General features: G+C 43.1%; 2 protein-coding genes across 4 annotated transcripts in view; one reads left to right on the top strand and one right to left on the bottom strand.

Moving 5' to 3' along the window:
- Positions 1-12,142, top strand: part of LOC115204762 (dmX-like protein 2) — a 103,499-nt gene extending 91,357 nt beyond the window's left edge. Inside the window, exons 49-54 of the mRNA XM_029770469.1 lie at positions 3,598-3,725; positions 4,353-4,430; positions 4,972-5,063; positions 5,161-5,213; positions 7,463-7,680; positions 10,130-12,142. Of these exons, the coding sequence (XP_029626329.1) occupies positions 3,598-3,725; positions 4,353-4,430; positions 4,972-5,063; positions 5,161-5,213; positions 7,463-7,680; positions 10,130-10,339 (779 nt within the window). The 3' untranslated portion in view covers positions 10,340-12,142. The remainder of the gene's footprint in view (positions 1-3,597; positions 3,726-4,352; positions 4,431-4,971; positions 5,064-5,160; positions 5,214-7,462; positions 7,681-10,129) is intronic.
- Positions 12,143-12,742: 600 nt separating this feature from the next.
- LOC115203364 (gliomedin) overlaps positions 12,743-22,500 on the bottom strand; it is a 13,140-nt gene continuing 3,382 nt past the window's right edge. For all 3 annotated transcript variants that reach the window (XM_029767998.1, XM_029767999.1, XM_029768000.1), the window contains 7 exons: positions 21,084-21,182; positions 17,181-17,273; positions 15,767-15,907; positions 15,392-15,478; positions 15,136-15,261; positions 14,825-14,975; positions 12,743-14,063 (listed from right to left, as the gene is read on the bottom strand). In XM_029767998.1, coding sequence (XP_029623858.1) covers positions 13,598-14,063; positions 14,825-14,975; positions 15,136-15,261; positions 15,392-15,478; positions 15,767-15,907; positions 17,181-17,273; positions 21,084-21,182 — 1,163 coding nt within the window. In that variant the 3' untranslated portion in view covers positions 12,743-13,597. The remainder of the gene's footprint in view (positions 14,064-14,824; positions 14,976-15,135; positions 15,262-15,391; positions 15,479-15,766; positions 15,908-17,180; positions 17,274-21,083; positions 21,183-22,500) is intronic.

Genomic DNA, 22,500 nt, shown 5'->3' with positions numbered 1-22,500 from the left:
TAGGTTATGTACAGTATACCACTACTAGGTTATGTACAGTATACCACTACTAGGTTATATACAGTATACCACTACTAGGTTATTTACCATATACCACCACTGGGTTATATACAGTATACCACTACTATGTTATATACAGTATACCACTACTGGGTTATATATGGTGTACCACTACTGGGTTATATACGGTATACCACTACTAGGTTATGTACAGTATACCACTACTAGGTTATGAACAGTATACCACTACTAGGTTATATACAGTATAACACTACTAGGTTATATACTTTATACCACTACTAGGTTATTTACCATATACCACCACTGGGTTATATACAGTACCATATACCACCACTATGTTATATACAGTATATCACTACTTGGTTATATACAGTATACCACTACTTGGTTGTATACAGTATACAACTACTATGTTATATACAGTACCATATTCCACCGCTATGTTATATTCAGTACCATATACCACCACCAATTTATATACAGTATACCACTTCTAGGTTATATACAGTATACCACTGCTGGGTTATACACAGTACTATATATCACTACTATGTTATATACTATATACCACTACTAGGTTATATTCAGTACACCACTACTACGTTATACACAGTCTATCACTTCTAAGTTATTTACCATTTACCACCACTAGGTTATATACAGTATACCACTACTAGGTTATTTACCATATACCACCACTAGGTTATATACTGTACCATATACCACTATTAGGTTATATACAGTATACAACTACTAGGTTATATACAGTATTCCACTACTAGGTTATATATTGTACCATATACCGCTACTAGGTTATACAGTATACCACCACTAGGTATATACAGTATACCACTACTAGGTTATATACAGTATACCACTACTAGGTTATATACAGTATACCACTATGTTATATACAGTGTACCACCACTAGGTTATATACAGTACCATATATCACTACTATGTTATATACGGTACCATATACTACTACTAGGCTATATACAGTATACCACTACTAGGTTATATACGGTACCATATACTACTACTAGGTTATATACAGTATACCGCTACCAAGTTATTTACAGTATACTTCTACTAGGTTATATGCTATACCATATACTACTACTAGGTTATGTACAGTATACCGCTACCAAGTTATTTACAGTATACTTCTACTAGGTTATATGCTATACCATATACTACTACTAGGTTATGTACAGTATACCACTACTAGTTTATATACTTTATACCACTACTAGGTTATATACTTTATACCAGTACTAGGTTATTTACCATATACCACCACTAGGTTATGTACAGTACCATATACCACTACTATGTTATATACAGTATACCACTATGTTATATACAGTATACCACTACTTGGTTATATACAGTATACCACTACTAGGTTATATACAGTATACAACTACTATGTTATATACAGTACCATATACCACCACTATGTTATATACAGTATACCACTACTTGGTTATATACAGTACCATATATCACTACTAGGTTATATACAGTATACCACTACTAGGTTATATGCAGTACCATATACATCCACTAGGTGATATACGGTACCATATACCACTACTAGGTTATATACAGTATACCACTACTATGTTATATACTGTACCATATACCACCACTATGTTATATACAGTATACCACTCCTTGGTTATATACAGTACCATATACCACTTCTAGGTATATATACAGTATACCACTACTAGGTTATATACGGTCCCATATACCACTAGTAGGTTATATACAGTATACCACTAGTAGGTTATATACAGTATACCACTAGTAGGTTATATACAGTATACCACTACTAGGTTATATACAGTATACCACCACTGTTATATACAGTATTCCACTACTAGGTTATATACAGTACCATATACCACCACAAGGTTATATACGGTACCATATACCACTACTAGGTTATATACAGTATTCCACTACTAGGTTATATACAGTACCATATACCACCACAAGGTTATTACCAGTACCATATACCACTACTAGGTTATATACAGTATACCACCACAAGGTTATTACCAGTACCATATACCACTACTAGGTTATATACAGTATACCACTACTAGTTTATATACAGTACCATATACCACCACAAGGTTATTACCGGTACCATATACCACTACTAGGTTATATACAGTATACCACCACTAGGTTATATACGGTACCATATACCACTACTAGGTTATATACAGTATACCACTACTAGGTTATATACGATACCATATACCACCACTATGTTATATACAGTATACCACTACTAGTTTATATACAGTACCATATACCACCACAAGGTTATTACCGGTACCATATACCACTTCTAGGTTATATAGAGTATACCACCACAAGGTTATATACGATACCATATACCACTTCTAGGTTATATACAGTATACCACTACTAGTTTATATACAGTATACCACCACTAGGTTATATACGGTACCATATACCACTTCTAGGTTATATACAGTATACCACCACAAGGTTATATACGATACCATATACCACTACTAGGTTATATACGGTACCATATACCACTTCTAGGTTATATACAGTATACCACCACAAGGTTATATACGGTACCATATACCACTACTAGGTTATATACGGTACCATATACCACTTCTAGGTTATATACAGTATACCACCACAAGGTTATATACGGTACCATATACCACTACTAGGTTATATACGGTACCATATACCACTACTAGGTTATATACAGTATACCACCACTAGGTTATATACGATACAGTATACCACTACTAGTTTATATACAGTACCATATACCACCACAAGGTTATTACCGGTACCATATACCACTTCTAGGTTATATAGAGTATACCACCACAAGGTTATATACGATACCATATACCACTTCTAGGTTATATACAGTATACCACTACTAGTTTATATACAGTATACCACCACTAGGTTATATACGGTACCATATACCACTTCTAGGTTATATACAGTATACCACCACAAGGTTATATACGATACCATATACCACTACTAGGTTATATACGGTACCATATACCACTTCTAGGTTATATACAGTATACCACCACAAGGTTATATACGGTACCATATACCACTACTAGGTTATATACGGTACCATATACCACTTCTAGGTTATATACAGTATACCACCACAAGGTTATATACGGTACCATATACCACTACTAGGTTATATACGGTACCATATACCACTACTAGGTTATATACAGTATACCACCACTAGGTTATATACGGTACCATATACCACTACTAGGTTATATACAGTATTCCACTGCTGTGTTATTTAGTTTACCACTACTAGGTTATATACAGTGCCATATACCAGTACTAGGTTATATACAGTCTACCGCTACTAGGTTATATACAGTCTACTGCTACTATGTTATATACAGTATGTGTACTATACAACATACTGATGGCCTGTACACAACTCTGTTTGAATGGCTGGTCTGTTCCTTCAAATAAGGGAATTTCAAACATTTCCTACTGTTTCTGTGTGTGTGTTAGATATGACTGGGGCTCAGGACGGCAGTGTCCGTATGTTTGAGTGGAACAGGCCACAGCAACTCATCTGCTTCAGACAGGCAGGCAACGCCAGAGTCACACGCCTCTACTTCAACTCACAGGGAAACAAGGTCCACACACACACACACACACAACAATACTATTTTTCATCCTCAGTATTATGACTTTGCTGATCTCTCTGTCTCTCGCTCTCTCTGTGTCTGTCTCGCTCTCTCTGTGTCTGTCTCGCTCTCTCTGTGTCTGTCTCGCTCTCTCTGTGTCTGTCTCGCTCTCTCTGTGTCTGTCTCGCTCTCTCTGTGTCTGTCTCGCTCTCTCTGTGTCTGTCTCGCTCTCTCTGTGTCTGTCTCGCTCTCTCTGTGTCTGTCTCGCTCTCTCTGTGTCTGTCTCGCTCTCTCTGTGTCTGTCTCGCTCTCTCTGTGTCTGTCTCGCTCTCTCTGTGTGTGTCTCGCTCTCTCTGTGTGTGTCTCTCTCTCTGTGTGTGTCTCTCTCTTGCTCTCTCTGTCTCTGTCTGTCTCTGACTCTGTTTGTCTGTCTCTGACTCTGTTTGTCTGTCTCTCTCTGTGTCGCTGTCTCTCTCTGTGTCGCTGTCTCTCTCTGTGTCTGTCTCTATCCATTCTGCACGTCTCTCTCTCTCTGTGTCTCTCTGCCCGTCTCTCTCTCTGTCTGTCTCTATCTTTCTCTCTGTCTCTCGCTATCTCTCTCTCTCTCTCTCTCTCTCTCTCTGTCTGTCTCTCCAGTGTGGTGTATCAGATGGAGAAGGCTTCCTCAGTCTGTGGCAGGTCAACCAGACCTCCTCCAACCCCAAGCCCTACGTGGTACGTAACACACGTGAGCGCACACACACACACACACACACACACACGCGTGCACACACACACACACACACACACACACACACACACACACACACACACACACACACTGGTGCTTGAAGGATTAGGGATGGGGATTTTACAGAGGGTGGGAGAGAGAGAGTGGGCGTGTGTGAGTGATAGAGCGATTGGGAGTGATTGATTTATTCTCTGTCTGCTTGGCTGAGGCTAACACAGCCTTCTATCTCCCTTCCTCTCTCGCTCGGTCTCTCTTTCCCCCATCTCTCTTTTCTTTCTCTCCCGCCTCTCTCTGTCTCTCTCTCTTTCTCGCTCTCTCTCTTTCGCTCTCCCTCTCTCTCTCTGTCTCTCTCTCTCTTTCCCTCTCTCTCTTTCCCTCTCTCTTTCCCTCTCTCTCTCTTTCGCTCTCCCTCCCTCCCTCTGTCTCTCTCTCTGTCTCTCTCTCTGTCTCTCTCTCTGTCTCTCTCTCTCTCTCTCTCTCTCTCTCTCTCTCTCTCTCTCTCTCTCTCTCTCTGTCTCTGTGTAGAGTTGGCAGTGCCACACTAAGACCTGTGGTGATTTTGCCTTCATCACTTCCTCCAGCCTCATCGCAACGGCAGGACAGTCCAACGACAGCAGGTCAGTATCAACATTACATATCATAACTACACCAGTCTTAGTACTGTCATAACAGTAACTCCAATGACTGAAACCTTTTTCTCCTTTTCTCCTCCAGAAATGTATGCCTGTGGGACACTCTTATTTCACCTAGTAACACCATGGTGCATGGTAAGATTTGGTTCTCATTTCAGTCCACCAGGAATGAACATGCAAAGTTACCACAGTAGATAAAACCAGTCAAATGAAGTAGTTCGATGCCACAATTGTGTCTCCATTACGTGAAAGATTAAGTGACCGGTCAAATCTTGACTTGATCAAGCAAAGTAGAGGAGAGTGTGGTAAGTTAGGACATTTTTTACATTCAGCATCACTCCGTCAAGGGAAATATAGACTTCTTTTTAACAAAGATATTTAAGCAATAAGGCATGAGAACTCTGGGAGTATTGTGTGATAACTCTAGACTAAGGGCTGTTCTTAGGCCAGAGGTGAAGAATGTAGCTAGCAGAGGTTCAATGATGACGAGAGACAAGAACTTCAATAAATAATGATTTAATAAATCATTTATAAATAGGCAACAAGAACTGGATGTTTGTATTTATTAAGGATCCCCATTAGTTCCAGCCAAGGCAGCAGCTACTCTTCCTGGGGTCAATTAGTTCCTGCCAAGGCAGCAGCTACTCTTCCTGGGGTCCATTAGTTCCTGCCAAGGCAGCAGCTACTCTTCCTGGGGTCCATTAGCTGTTGCCAAGGCAGCAGTTACCCTTCCTGGGGTCCATTAGCTGTTGCCAAGTCAGTAGCTACTCTTCCTGTGGTCCATTAGTTCCTGCCAAGGCAGCAGCTACTCTTCCTGGGGTCCATTAGCTGTTGCCAAGTCAGCAGCTACTCTTCCTGTGGTCCATTAGTTCCTGCCAAGGTAGCAGTTACTCTTCCTGGGGTCCATTAGTTCCTGCCAAGGCAGCAGATACTCTTCCTGGGGTCCATTAGCTGTTGCCAAGGCAGCAGTTACTCTTCCTGGGGTCCATTAGCTGTTGCCAAGTCAGCAGCTACTCTTCCTGTGGTCCATTAGTTCCTGCCAAGGCAGCAGCTACTCTTCCTGGGGTCCATTAGCTGTTGCCAAGGCAGCAGTTACTCTTCCTGGGGTCCATTAGCTGTTGCCAAGTCAGCAGCTACTCTTCCTGTGGTCCATTAGTTCCTGCCAAGGCAGTAATTACTCTTCCTGGGGTCCATTAGTTCCTGCAAAAGCAGCAGCTACTCTTCCTGGGGTCCATTAGTTCCTGCCAAGGCAGCAGCTACTCTTCCTGGTGTCCATTAGTTCCAGCCAAGTCAGCAGTTACTCTTCCTGGGGTCCATTAGCTGTTGCCAAGTCAGCAGCTACTCTTCCTGGGGTCCGTTAGTTCCTGCCAAGGCAGCAGCTACTCTTCCTGTGGTCCATTAGCTGTTGCCAAGTCAGCAGCTACTCTTCCTGTGGTCCATTAATTCCTGCCAAGGCAGCAGCTACTCTTCCTGGGGTCCAGTAACATTAAGGCAGTTGTTGTTGTGTATCCCTGGAAATAATCAGAATTCATGTAAACATTACAGTTTTGAAAACATAGCTTGGCCAAAAAAAGTGGTCTCTTGGGACATCTTAGTTGAGCATAAGATAGAGCATAGGAGCACAGGGTAAGTTGAGCATAGGAGCACAGGGTAAGTTGAGCATAGGAACAGGGTAAGTTGAGCATAGGAACAGGGTAAGTAAGCTGCCTACACATTTCTGTGCCTATTTAAACTATGTCTGTCTTTATTTCCCGATCACAATTCATCACAATGGCTTGTTTGTCTTTTGATCATTTTAAGCATCTGTTAACACGGGCTTAACACCTACAACTTTGTACTTGTTTTAACACATTTAACATAATATCCCAGCGATACTACCTCGCGCTACGCCCGGAAATAAAACACTTCATTTTGCTCAACTTGCCGTTGGCTCAACTTATCCCATGGCCATTGGCTCAACCGTTGGCTCATCTTACCCCAAGGCAAACATTTTTACTATATTAACCCACACAGATCCAAGGATGCACTTTCATGCTAGGTTTAGGACCTCATCCTGAAGCTTATAGAGAGCCCAACTGATGTATAGAACAATCTTTAAATGATCTACTTTGGTTTAGATACCTGCATCATGAAACCTCTAACACAATTCATTCATTTGGCTTAGTGAAAATCCGTTTTTTTTTTACCTTGCTTACCACTTTTTCACAGACTCCATGAAGTGATGTCCTTTTCCTAAATGTTTGGTCAAATTATACATTTTGTGTATGGTTTCCTAGAAACAAGGGCTGGTTCAACTTAGTGTTTGGTTCAACTTACCCCACTCTCCCCTGTATTAGTGTTGTTACTCATAACTCGTAGTTAGAATATCATCTGTGTCTCTCCAGCCTTCCCGTGCCATGAGAACGGTGCGACGGTGTTGCAGTACGCTCCCAAGCAGCAGCTGTTGATCTCGGGAGGCAGGAAGGGCTTTGTGTGTGTGTTTGACATCCGACAGAGACAGCTGCTACACACCTTCCAGGCCCACGACTCAGCTGTCAAAGCCCTGGCGCTCGACGCCTCCGAAGACTTCTTCGTAACCGGCTCAGCTGAGGGGAACATGAAGGTGATTTTCCTTATTACTTTTTAATGAGGAAAATGGTATTAGAATCTTCCTGAATTGAAATGGAATTGTTCCCAACCCTGTCAACCATTAATCTGTGCTCTCTAGCTGTATTTCAATGACCAAATGTGTGTAAAAATGTATTTACATTTACATTTACGTCATTTAGCAGACGCTCTTATCCAGAGCAACTTACAAATTGGTGCACCTTATGATATCCAATGGAACAACCACTTTACAATAGTACATCTATATCTTTTTGGGGGGGGGGGGGGTTAGAACAATTACTATATCCTATCCCAGGTATTCCTTAAAGAGGTGGGGTTTCAGGTGTCTACGGAAGGTGGTGATTGACTCCGCTGTCCTGGCGTCGTGAGGGAGCTTTTTCCACCATTGGGGTGCCAGAGCAGCGAACAGTTTTGACTGGGCTGAGCAGGAACTGTGCTTCCGCAGCGGTAGGGGGGCCAGCAGGCCAGAGGTGGATGAACGCAGTGCCCTTGTTTGGGTGTAGGGCCTGATCAGAGCCTGAAGGTACGGAGGTGCCGTTCCCCTCACAGCTCCGTAGGCAAGCACCATGGTCTTGTAGCAGATGCGAGCTTCAACTGGAAGCCAGTGGAGTGTGCAGAGGAGCGGGGTGACGTGAGAGAACTTGGGAAGGTTGAACACCAGACGGGCTGCGGTGTTCTGGATGAGTTGTAGGGTTTTAATGGCACAGGCAGGGAGCCCCGCCAACAGGGAGTTGCAGTAATCCAGACGGGAGATGACAAGTGCCTGGATTAGGTCCTGCGCCGCTTCCTGTGTAAGGCAGGGTTGTACTCTGCGAATGTTGTATAGCATGAACCTACAGGATCGGGTCACCGCCTTGATGTTAGCGGAGAACAACAGGGTGTTGTCCAGGGTCACGCCGAGGCTCTTAGCACTCTGGGAGGAGGACACAATGGAGTTGTCCACCATGATGGTGAGATCATGGAAAGGGCAGTCCTTCCCCGGGAGGAAGAGCAGCTCCGTCTTGCCGAGGTTCAGCTTGAGGTGGTGATCCGTCATCCACACTGATATGTCTGCCAGACATGCAGAGATGCGATTCGCCACCTGGTTATCAGAAGGGGGAAAGGAGAAGATTAATTGTGTGTCGTCTGCGTAGCAATGATAGGAGAGACCATGTGAGGATATGACAGAGCCAAGTGACTTGGTGTATAGCGAGAATAGGAGAGGACCTAGAACTGAGCCCTGGGGGACACCAGTGGTGAGAGCACGTGGTGCGGAGACGGATTCTCGCCACGCCACCTGGTAGGAGCGACCTGTCAATCCAAGAGTAACCCTAACCCAACTCGGAGAGGGTGGAGAGGAGGATCTGATGGTTCACTGTATCAAAGGCAGCAGATAGGTCTAGAAGGATGAGAGCAGAGGAGAGAGAGTTAGCTTTAGCAGTGCGGAGAGCCTCCATGTCACAGAGAAGAGCAGTCTCAGTTGAATGACCAGCCTTGAAACCTGACTGATTTGGATTGAGAAGGTCATTCTGAGAGAGTTAGCAGGAGAGCTGGCCAAGGACGGCACGTTCAAGAGTTTTGGAGAGAAAAGAAAGATGGGATACTGGTCTGTAGTTGTTGACATCGGAGGGATCGAGTGTAGGTTTTTTGAGAAGCGGTGCAACTCTCGCTCTATTGAAGACGGAAGGGACGTAGCCAGCGGTCAAGGATGAGTTGATGAGCGAGGTGAGGTAAGGGAGAAGGTCTCCAGAAATGGTCTGGTGAAGAGAGGAGGGGATAGGGTCAAGCGGGCAGGTTGTTGGGCGGCCGGCCTTCACAAGACGCAAGATTTTATCTGGAGAGAGAGGGGAGAAAGAGGTCAAAGCATAGGGTAGGGCAATGTGAGCAGGACCAGCGGTGTCGTTTGACTTAACAAACGAGGATCAGATGTCGTCGATCTTCTTTTCAAAATGGTTGACGAAGTCATCCGCAGAGAGGGAGGGGGAGGAGGGTTCAGGAGGGAGGAGAAGGTGGCAAAGAGCTTCCTAGGGTTAGAGGCAGATGCTTTGAAGTTAGAGTGGTAGAAAGTGGCTTTAGCAGCAGAAACAGAGGAAGAAAATGTGGAGAGGAGGGAGTGAAAAGATGCCAGGTCCGCAGGGAGGCTAGTTTTCCTCCATTTCTGATCGGCTGCCCGGAGCCCTGTTCTGTGAGCTCGCAATGAGTCGTCAAGCCACGGAGCAGGAGGGGAGGACCAAGCCGGTCGGGAGGATAGGGGATATAGAGAGTCAAAGGGAGTAGAGGAGGGTTGAGGAGGCAGAATCAGGAGATTGGTTGGAGAAGGATTGAGCAGAGGGAAGAGATGGTAGGATGGAAGAGGAGAGAGTAGCACAGGATTGATCTGTGAAAGACATGTAATTCCATTAATGTATTGATCATTGCCTTTCTCTTTACCTCTCTCCTTCCTTTGCTCCCCTCTCCTCCTCCAGGTATGGAAACTGGCAGGCCATGGCCTCATGCACTCGTTTAGCACAGAGCATGCCAAGCAGTCCATCTTCCGGAACATCGGAGCGGGCGTTATGCAGGTGGAGACCCGCCCCGGCAACCGCATATTCACCTGCGGCGCCGACGGAACCCTCAAGATGAGGGTTCTACCCGACCGCTACAACATCCCCTCTAGCATCTTCGACATTCTGTAGACCGCAAACCACTTCCTGTACTGTCTGTAGAGAGGTCATCTGATTGGTTAGTGGTTGAACGTTGAAATGATAAGCAAACTTTAACTAGAATATTAAACATCTTGTAGAAACGTAAATACCTGAAAGTGGTATGTCTGAATGGCGGTGGATAGGAAGGAGTAAGGTTGAAAGATTAACCAAACTTTCTTTCACTAGTATAACATTGTGTAGAGAGCCTAGACTTGTGTGAGAGAGACGAAGAGAGATCGGGGTAAAGGTTTACAGATAGATCACTAAGTATATTACACTACTGGATAGGCTGGTTAAGAGGGCTCTAATGATATGAGTGACGCAGAGGTGAAATGTTGAGAGATGACCAAGGTTTCAGCAGCTTTGAGAGAGCGACAGAGATTGTACGGTACAGTATGACTTTACCTAGCAGAAATCGTATCAGAAAAGTTCAATTGAGCTGTGAATATTTTTTTCTTTCCCAAAGCCTAAAAGCGTGTTTTAAAACATAAAAACAACAGGTTCCATACTTGATTTTAACAGTTAGATTTCCTGTCGTTTTAAAAGCGGCTGCTGGACGTTTACGAGTGTGTCAGTCCATATGAAAGCTATGCATGACTTCCTGTTCTGGTTTTAAGCGGTGCAATCTCACGGTTTATTGATATGATAGTGCTCTGTACAAGTGCTCAAAACTCTTAAAGTGTCTATCTGTTGTCATTTTGTGCCCATAAGCTGAAAAGTCTCTTAGCGTCTACATTTAACCAGCACTGTGGTTCCTTTAGTCAGTCAGTCAGTGGTCTGGTGTGACTCTAAAGTTGTTGGATCTGCATTTTGTTGAAATGGTTTCATCTTCTTCATTCCCTGGCTAATCTCACTGTTAATGACAAAGTTTAATGGCACATTATCCCCATAGTGACCCCATCCCATAACACTGGCTGCCCAGTGACTCGCTAGCCCACTCCATCGATAGATCTGTTGATTGATTGATCCTAGCTATGTGATCACCTCTCTGTATCTGCCGCCTGCCTGCCGTCAAAAGCCTGTTTGTGCGGCGGCAGCGGCCTCACTGCTAGAACGTTGTGTTTGGAAGATGGTGTGTTTTGATCCTGTGACTGTGTGTAGTCTATATGTCTCATCTGTCTGTTCCACACTGAATACCCCCCCCCCCCGGAAGAAAGAAACACATGGGGTCTGTTATGTTCTGTATGGGTCTATTATGTTCTGTATGGGTCTGTTATGTTCTGTATGGGTCTATTATGTTCTGTATGGGTCTGTTATGTTCTGTATGGGTCTGTTATGTTCTGTATGGTTCTGTTTTTGCACACTTATTTGTTTTTGGTTGGTTGGTTGTTTCTTTGCAGGCTGTTGTTATTTGTGTTGGACTTTTTGCCTTTTACGTTAGGAATGTAAGGGGTTAATACTGTATTTTACTGGGACATAGTGCAACATGGCATAGGTTTGTGTTTGGTGATACTACTGTGCTGTATTGTTTTTACAAACCTTATTGAATAGATATTTGCACTCAAATCTGGGGACACTAAAAGTTTATTTCAAAACGAATAGGCTATGAGAAGAACAAAGAAACTACTGTTACATACAAATGAATGTCTGGCTGTATTTGGCCTAGTAGTAAAAAGTTAAATAGTTTTAATATATAAATATATGAAATACCACAGAAGCTTGTACAAACATGAAAGCGTTTTACTTTTTGTTTTGTATCATACCGGCTGGATTAGTTGTATTTTTTGTTAAATGTTTGTATTGTTTTTACTATTATACGTATTATTATTAAACAGATTTGTGTTTCCTTCCCTCCCTCTGGGTACCACGTCTGATCTCTGACATCTATGTTTACATATTCTACCTTCCGTCGTGTGTATAATGCTAGTACTTATGAAGCCTTATAATGCCTTATAAACATTCATAGGTCACCTTATAGATGCAGTCATAGAGCATCATTAAAAACATCACAGTGAAGCAATAACACGCTAGGCGCCTTACAAAAAGGTACCGAGCCTTGTTTTGCTTTATGGTACATTCTTCATAATGCTCTATAACATCTATAAGGGGATATTCATGTCTATATAAGATATTAACACTTCATAATGCTCTATAACATCTATAAGGGGATATTCATGTCTATATAAGATATTAACACTTCATAATGCTCTATAACATCTATAAGGGGATATTCATGTCTATATAAGATATTAACACTTCATAATGCTCTATAACATCTATAAGGGGATATTCATGTCTATATAAGATATTAACACTTCATAACAAGGTGCTTTAAGTAAAGTGTTGTTCAGGTATCTACAGTATATATCTATCTAAAGCGCACTATAGTGAGGCTATGACTAGAGAGAGTCCAGAGAGAGACAGGAATATATAGCAGGCTGTTCTACCTTTGTAAGTTGAATAAATTATTTTTATTTCATCAGGTTGATTTTATGCTTGTTTCTGTATTTTCTCTCTCTAGGCATGATAATCAGTAGAGACCATGCAGCGGCAAATGTCATTGTCGGGAATAAACATATGTACAGATTTTTAATATAGGTATTTTTAAAACATTTTGCTCTGTAAGGGATGCTGGTCATGGTAGGATCCAAGTAAATATGGAAACTAATTTCTGATACATATTTTGTCATGCAGTCACAGGGAAAGTCTAGTAAGGACTTTACAGCTATAAATAGTATTAAGTCCACAAAAAGCCATAATTCCAGGGTAGACCTTAAAAAAGAGTTACATTTTCCAAATAAATATAATATACAAGTGAGAGACATAAGTCAAACTGTTAGTAAGTATCCTTACAAAAAGATAATTACACAATCTCATATGGAAAACAGTACAGCAATTATTTTACTGTTTAAACCATCGCCACAATATAAAATAGACTAACAATTATATTATAATGATCTACTTCCTAAGCCCTTATTCAGTTAACCTCTACATTGGAAAAGGTACAGTGTGTGGGTCTTTGGAAGCTGTAATCCAATTTAAATAAATATTTTAACAGCACTCACAAAGAGGGTGTTTTATCCCCGCCAGCAGTCCCAAAAAGCCATTAGAAAAGAGTCCTTGTTGAGATGGCATAAAACTAAAGAGAAGCCGTACATATTCGAAATAAAAAATAACCATCATATTCACGAGTGCTGTTCATCTTTAATCAGAATGCCATCAAAATACTGTCACAATACTGTAAAAATACCATCAAAACATCCTCAGAATACCATCAAAACACTATCAGAATACCGTCAAAACACTGTCTCAGTCATCAGAAATGAAGTGCACCACATACAGCTTCACGTAGCTCTGATCCCACACATACAGGTGTCTGTCATTGGGGCTATAGGACAGCATGGCCAGCACCCCGCCAGGGGACCTCAGGTCAAAAGTCACGTTGACCGGTTTCCCCTTCAGGAGGTCGAAGGTGAAGGTCACACGGGTGTCCTTGGTGTCGGTGACGTAGAGCACGCCACAAGCCACGAAGGCGTTGCCGGCCTTGGTCCTAGGGTAGGTGGTGTTGATGTACGATGTGACGGAGAAGCTCTTCAGGTCCAGCTGGGCCACCATAATGCTGTCATCCAGACTGGAGGCAAAGATGAGCCACAGGCCGTTCTCATCCGCCGCCAGCTTGAAGTAGGTCTTGGAGTTGTAGAAAAGGTAGGACAGGTTGTGGTACAGAGCATTGTCGATGGCCAGGGTGTGGAGACGCTTGGACTGCAGGTCGAACCTGGGGGATGGATGGCGAGATGGAGGGTGTAAGAAATAAACAATGTACATTTCTACATTTACCTTTGCTTTCTGTTTGCTTTCCTTAGGAACTGCACCACAATGTCACACCAGCAGAAGAAAAGAACAGTCACAGGATCAGAATCACACACAGCCAGTGACATCACAAAGACACAATATTTTTCTTCAAGACTTTAATTGCACAAGGCCAAAAAGCTTCACCTTGAGTTCCCTCTGACAACTATCCATTGTTCTCAGACAAGTATCTAGTAAGGGATCAATTAGATTCAAGCAGGATAACTAACATCCCTTCTTTACCTGGCCAGGTTTGAGGTGCCAAGCTATGGTTCTTTACCTGGCCAGGTTGGAGGTACCAAACTATGGTTCTTTACCTGGCCAGGTTGGAGGTGCCAAACTATGGTTCTTTACCTGGCCAGGTTGGAGATGCCAAACTATGGTTCTTTACCTGGCCAGGTTGGAGGTACCAAACTATGGTTCTTTACCTGCCCAGGTTGGAGGTGCCAAACTGTGGTTCTTTACCTGGCCATGTTGGAGGTACCAAACTATGGTTCTTTACCTGGACAGGGTGGAGGTACCAAACTATGGTTCTTTACCTGCCCAAGTTGGAGGTGCCAAACTGTGGTTCTTTACCTGGCCAGGTTGGAGATGCAAAACTATGGTTCTTTACCTGGCCATGTTGGAGGTACCAAACTATGGTTCTTTACCTGGCCAGGTTGGAGGTACCAAACTATGGTTCTTTACCTGGCCAGGTTGGTGGTTCCGGCGATGTGATAGTAGAAGGATCCGTTATGAACGGCATGGCCACACCCCTGGTAGAACTTCCTGCCGTCGATGACCTCACTGGTGGCATTCTGGAATGAGGTGATGCTCTTATACTCCTTCACCGTACGACCTGAAGACATTTGATTGGTTGTTGATTGGTTGTTGTGTGAGTGTGTAGGAGGTACCAGAGAAGTGCTAAAGATAATGTGATTGGCTGTTGTCTGCGTTTGTCTGGTACCAGAGAAATGCTAAAGACATTTGATTGGCTGTTGTGTGAGTTTGGGAGGTACCAGAGAAGTGTTCGGCCACCCAGATGCGTTTGTCGTTCAGCACAGCCGTGTCTTTCATCCACGTTCCGAACGTACTCTCCATCTTAGATACGTTACGGGGGTTGATCAGTGACTTGATGATGCACTCTGGGGGACAGAATATAAAACATTTATTGTTTAATTGATTGATAGATTGATTGGTTTGCATATTCAGTCATATTCAGGTTTTGTCTGATTTTTTTAAAACAAATCCTTCAAGTCATGCAAGTCATTGTACCATTTTTCTTATTTAGTGGTATCTCTTGTAACTTCCCAGCCTCTTTGGCGGACAGAGTCCCATCATTTGGTATAGCATGTGACGGATCTGAAATAGTCAACGATAATCAATGAAAGAAGTGATGATGTTAGAATGAATAGGAGAGTTGGAAGTGGGTAGGGGAACTGTAGGATAGATAGTAACAGGCTGACTCACCCAGGGTCTGGGCAGTATGGATGGGTGGGGGGGGGGGTAGATACGGGAGTTGGGTAGGATAAGTAGTGGTGTGCAGGGCAGTTACCCGAGGGTCTGGGCAGCATGGATGGTGGGGGGGGTTGGGGGGGTAGATACGGGAGTTGGGTAGGATAAGTAGTGGTGTGCAGTGTAGTTACCCACCCAGGGTCTGGGCAGCGTGGATGGGAAGATTGGCCCGGTGGCTCCTGTTTCTGGGGGGCCCCTGGGGTCCTTGTGGGCCAGGAGGTCCAGGAGGGCCAATGGGGCCTGGAGTACCAGGAGGACCAGCTGGACCTGGGGGGCCTAGACAGACCCGAAAGACAAGGATTTTCACAATCACGTTGTATTTCAAGTAGAGCTGTCCAGACATAAACTGGATCATCTGGTCATGAAATGGGATAGGGCTTGCCCACTCTAATGTTGCAACATATACAGGTACCTTAAGTGTTGTGATAAGACCACATTCATTTTCAGTTCTAATGAAGATCTGTTAAGATTTTGCAATAAAGGTATGTGCTGAACCATTTGAGTGAACTCTGGTGACGGTACAGCAAGTCTCATCATGTACTGTACAGTGAGGGAAAAAAGTATTTGATCCACTGCTGTTTTTGTATGTTTGCCCACTGACAAAGAAATGATCAGTCTATAATTTTAATAGTAGGTTTATTTGAACAGTGAGAGACAGAATAACAACAAAAAAATCCAGAAAAACTAATGTCAAAAATGTTATAAATTGATTTGCATTTTAATGAGGGAAATAAGTATTTGACCCCCTCTCAATCAGAAAGATTTCTGGCTCCCAGGTGTCTTTTATACAGGTAACGAGCTGAGATTAGGAGCTCCTAATCTCAGCTCGTTACCTGTATAAAAGACACCTGTCCACAGAAGCAATCAATCAATCAGATTCCAAACTCTCCACCATGGCCAAGACCAAAGAGCTCTCCAAGGATGTCATGGACAAGATTGTAGACCTACACAAGGCTGGAATGGGCTACAAGACCATCGCCAAGCAGCACACGGCCAAGGCAACAAAGGAGCGGCTCAAGAAGAAGCACATTAAGGTCCTGGAGTGGCCTAGCCAGTCTCCAGACCTTAATCCCATAGAAAATCTGTGGAGGGAGCTGAAGGTTCGAGTTGCCAAACGTCAGCCTTGAAACCTTAATGACTTGGAGAAGATCTGCAAAGAGGAGTGAGACAAAATCCCTCCTGAGATGTGTGCAAACTTGATGGCCAACTACAAGAAACGTCTGACCTCTGTGATTGCCAACAAGGGTTTTGCCACCAAGTACTAAGTCATGTTTTGCAGAGGGGTCAAATACTTATTTCCCTCATTAAAATGCAAATCAATTTATAACATTTTTGACGTGCGTTTTTTGGATTTTTTTGTTGTTATTCTGTCTCTCACTGTTCAAATAAACCTACCATTAAAATTATAGACTGATAATTTCTTTGTCAGTGGGCAAACGTACAAAATCAGCAGGGGATCAAATACTTTTTCCCTCACTGTAGGAGTCATAGTGATGTTGTAATTGTGAGGTATCTAATATAGACAGTGGACATTTCTGTCCGTTCTTACCCTCCAAGATGACATCGTTGGACGATTGTGTATTTTCTCCTGCGGATCCAGGGTCTCCTCTATCTCCTTTCTTCCCCGGCTCACCTTTCTCACCTGTGAAGGAACACAGTTATCGTTTTTCATATGTGCAGGTGATTTACAAATCCTAACTTGAGACATGGAATGGAACAGGAATTCATATAGGCCTGACCCAAAAATAAACCCTAGCTTCATAAGATTCTCAAAGACCACAATCAAATGAGTCAAGCTTGGGTAATGTGCGAGACGTGGGTTCTTATATCTGAGCTACTGTTAAGAAAAGAGTTCCCACAATGTGAACTAGACAGACTAGGCAGTCTCTATGGGGGTACCACAGGGTTCAATTCTTGGGCCAACTCTTTTCTCTGTATACATAAATGATGTCGCTCTTGCTGCTGGTGAATCTCTGATCCACCTCTACGCAGACGACACCATTCTGTATACTTCTGGCCCTTCTTTGGACACTGTGTTAACAACCCTCCAGACGAGCTTCAATGCCATTCAACTCTCCTTCCGTGGTCTCCAACTGCTCCTAAACACAAGTAAAACTAAATGCATGCTCTTCAACCGATCGCTGCCTGCACCTGCCCGCCCATCCAGCATAACTTCTCTGGACGGTTCTAACTTAGAATTTGTGGACAACTACAAATACCTAGGTGTCTGGTTAGACTGTAAACTCTCCTTCCAGACTCACATCAATCATCTCCAATCCAAAGTGAAATCTAGAATTGGCTTCCTATTTCGCAACAAAGCATCCTTCACTCATGCTGCCAAACATACCCTCGTAAAACTGACCATCCTACCAATCCTCGACTTCGGCGATGTCATTTACAAAATAGCCTCCAATACCCTACTCAACAAGCTGGATGCAGTCTATCACAGTGCCATCCGTTTTGTCACCAAAGCCCCATATACAACCCACCACTGCGACCTGTATGCTCTCGTTGGCTGGCCTTCACTTCATCATCGTCGCCAAACACATTGGCTCCAGGTCATCTACAAGACCCTGCTAGGTAAAGTCCCCCCTTATCTCCGCTCACTGGTCACCATAGCAGCACCCACCTGTAGCACGCGCTCCAGCAGGTATATCTCTCTGGTCACCCCTAAAGCCAACTCCTCCTTTGGTCGTCTCTCCTTCCAGTTCTCAGCTGCCAATGATTGGAACGAACTACAAAAATCTCTAAAACTGGAAACACTTATCTCCCTCACTAGCTTTAAGCACCAGCTGTCAGAGCAGCTCACAGATCTCTGCACCTGTACATAGCCCATCTTTAATTGAGCCCAAACTACTACCTTTTCCCCTACTGTATTTATTTATTTTATTTATTTTGCTCCTTTGCACCATATTATTTATATTTTAACTTTTAACTTTCTTCAAACTACAAATCTACCATTCCAGTGTTTTTTCTTGCCATACTTTATTTACTTTGCCACCATGGCATTTTTTTTGCCTTTACCTCCATTATCTCACATCATTTGCTCACATTGTATATAGTCTTATTTTTTTCTACTGCATCATTGATTGTATGTTGTTTTACTCCATGTGTAACTCTGTGTTTTTGTATGTTGTCGAACTGCTTTGCTTTATCTTGGCCAGGTCGCAATTGTAAATGAGAACTTGTTCTCAACTTGCCTACCTGGTTAAATAAAGGTGAAATAAAATAAAATAAATAAAAACATGGGCCTACTAAATCATCGCTTCCAGTCTGTAAATTCCAAGGATTCGTCAAGTCAAAGCCATTCCAGTAAACCATGAACCATTCCATTCACTTCTCCTGGGCTGCTAAAATATTGTCTATTTAGTGCCCTACTTTTGATCAGGGCCCATAGGGCTCTGGTCAAAAGTAGTGCACTATATAGGAAATAGGGTGTGAATCATGTCCTTCCCTCCTGAGGAACGCACCAGTGGGCTGATGGGAGAATGAGGTTTACAGCCCATTCAAGAGCAGCCCAAAACCACAGAGTCATGAATAACATTAGTCTACTGTGGGACAGAAGAGCAGTTTTCTTTCATCCTCCGTTTCCGGTTCTATGGTGTTTGAATGGAGAGAAACCGAAGCCCACCACAGTGGAGAACATGATTGTGACACATCACATATCTCTGGATAGATCTGAATGGCTGTCCAATGACTGTTGGAATTAAGAATAGGCGAAAGAAAGTGTTATGTACAGTCGTGGCCAAAAGTTTTGAGAATGACACAAATATTCATTTCCACAAAGTTTGCTGCTTCAGTGTCTTTAGATATTTTTGTCAGATGTTACTATGGAATACTGAAGTATAATTACAAGCATTTCACAAGTGTCAAAGGATTTTATTGACAATTACATGAAGTTGATGCAAAGAGTCAATATTTGCAGTGTTGACCCTTCTGTTTCAAGACCTCTGCAATCCGCCCTGGCATGCTGTCAATTAACTTCTGGGCCACATCCTGACTGATGGCAGCCCATTCTTGCATAATCAATGCTTGGAGTTTGTCAGAATTTGTGCGTTTTTGTTTGTCCACCCACCTCTTGAGGATTGACCACAAGTTCTCAATGGGATTAAGGTCTGGGGAGTTTCCTGGCCATGGACCCAAAATACTGATGTTTTGTTCCCCGAGCCACTTAGTTATCACTTTTGCCTTATGGCAAGGTGCTCCATCTTGCTGGAAAAGGCATTGTTCGTCACCAAACTGTTCCTGGATGGTTGGGAGAAGTTGCTCTCGGAGGATGTGTTGGTACCATTCTTTATTCATGGCTGTGTTCTTGGCAAAATTGTGAGTGAGCCCACTCCCTTGGCTGAGAAGCAACCCCACACATGAATGGTCTCAGGATGCTTTACTGTTGTCATGACACAGGACTGATGGTAGCGCTCACCTTGTCTTCTCCGGACAAGCTTTTTTCCGGATGCCCCAAACAATCGGAAAGGGGATTCATCAGAGAAAATGACTGTACCCCAGTCCTCAGCAGTCCAATCCCTGTACCATTTGCAGAATATCAGTCTGTCCCTGATGTTTTTCCTGGAGAGAAGTGGCTTCTTTGCTGCCCTTCTTGACACCAGGCCATCCTCCAAAAGTCTTCGCCTCACTGTGCGTGCAGATGCACTCACACCTGCCTGCTGCCCTTCCTGAGCAAGCTCTGTACTGGTGGTGCCCCGATCCCGCAGCTGAATCAACTTTAGGAGACGGTCCTGGCGCTTGCTGGACTTTCTTGGGCGCCCTGAAGCCTTCTGCAGAAATGCAGTGGAAATGTTTTTTGGGGATTCAGTTCATTTGCATGGCAAAGAGGGACTTTGCAATTAATTGCAATTCATCTGATCACTCTTCATAACCTTCTGGAGTATATTCAAATTGTCATCATACAAACTGAGGCAGAAGACTTAGTGAAAATTAATATTTGTGTCATTCTCAAAACCTTTGGCCATGACTGTATGTGGAGATCTGTGTGTGTGTGTGGCTTATGTGTGTATCTGGGTGCACCGCAATTGTGTGCAAGTGTAGGTGTGTAAGTGTGTGCGTGTGTGCATGTGTGTCTGAATATATGTGTGTGTGTGTATCTGCGGTTGTGTGTGTGTTTCTACACTGTGTGTGTGTGTGTGTGTGTGTGTGTGTGTGTGTGTGTGTGTGTGTGTGTGTGTGTGTGTGTGTGTGTGTGTGTGTGTGTGTGAGAGGCTGCTTGTGTGTCTGAGGTTGTGTGTGCTAGGGTGCATGTTATTGACCCTGAGGAGATCTGCTCTACCTTTTCTATATGTTCTATTATCTATCTCTTTTCAGTCACAGAACCAGACAGAGCCCCAGGTAACAATACATAATGGACACATCAGATGATAGAAAGATACAATTTGGCAGAAAATAGAGAGCAAGAACAATTCTCTATTTTACTGTAAGAGGTTCTTTCACCCCATACCTCTCTTCCCTCGTTTTCCATCAGCCCCAGGCAGTCCGTCTAGTCCTGGGATGCCTTCAGTGCCATTGTGCCCAGGCAGACCATTCAGGCCAGGTAGCCCTGAAATACATACATTAAACCACAGTACTTTACATGGCCAGGCAGACCTGCCATACATGCATGCATTACAACCACAGTACTTTACATGGCCAGGCAGACCTGCCATACATGCATGCATTACAATCACAGTACTTTACATGGCCAGGCAGACCTATCATAAATACATTACAACCACATTACTTTACATTTTAGTCATTTAGCAGACACTCTTATCCAGAGCAACTTACAGTAGTGAATGCATACATTTCATTTCATGCATTATTTATTTATTTATTTATTTATTGTACTGGCCCCCCGTGGGAATCGAAACCACAACCCTGGCGTTGCACACACCATGCTGGCATTGCAAACACCATGCTCTACCAACTGAGCCACAGAGAAGGCCTCCTTTACATGGTCAGGCAGACCTATCATATACAAATACATTACAACAACAGTACTTTACATGGTCAAGCAGCCCTACCATACATACATTACAACCACAGTACTTTACATGATCAGGCAGACCTATCACATATAAACACATTACAACCACAGTACTTTACATGGTCAGGCAGACCTATCATATACAACCACAGTACTTGACATGGTCAGGTAGCCCTGCCATTCATACATTACAACCACAGTACTTTACATGGTCAGGCAGACCCATCATAAATACATTACAACCACAGTACTTTACATGGTCAGGCAGCCCTACCATACATACATTACAACCACAGTACTTTACATGGTCAGGAAGCCCTATCATAAATACATTACAACCACAGTACTTTGCATGGTCAGGCAGCCCTATCATAAATACATTACAACCACAGTACTTTACATGATCAGGAAGCCCTATCATAAATACATTACAACCACAGTACTTTACATGGTCAGGCAGCCCTACCATACATACATTACAACCACAGTACTTTACATGGTCAGGAAGCCCTATCATAAATACATTACAACCACAGTACTTTACATGGTCAGGCAGCCCTATCATAAATGCATTCCAACCACAGTACTTTACATGGTCAGGCAGCTCTGATATACATACATTTCAACCACAGTACTTTACATGGTCAGACAACCCTGCCATACATACATTACAACCATAGTACTTTACATGGTCAAGCAGACCTACCATAAATACATTACAACCACAGTACTTTACATGGTCAAGCAGACCTATCATATACAAACACATTACAACCACAGTACTTTACATGGTCAGGCAGATGTATCATATACAAACATATTACAACCACAGTACTTGACATGGTCAGAGAGCCCTGCCATACATACATTACAACCACAGTACTTTACATGG

Source organism: Salmo trutta, chromosome 12 (genome assembly GCF_901001165.1).
Source record: "Salmo trutta chromosome 12, fSalTru1.1, whole genome shotgun sequence".
Classification (NCBI taxonomy): Eukaryota; Metazoa; Chordata; class Actinopteri; order Salmoniformes; family Salmonidae; genus Salmo; species Salmo trutta.
The sequence above is the reverse complement of the archived record's forward strand: the minus strand, read 5'-3'. Positions and strand labels throughout refer to the sequence as shown.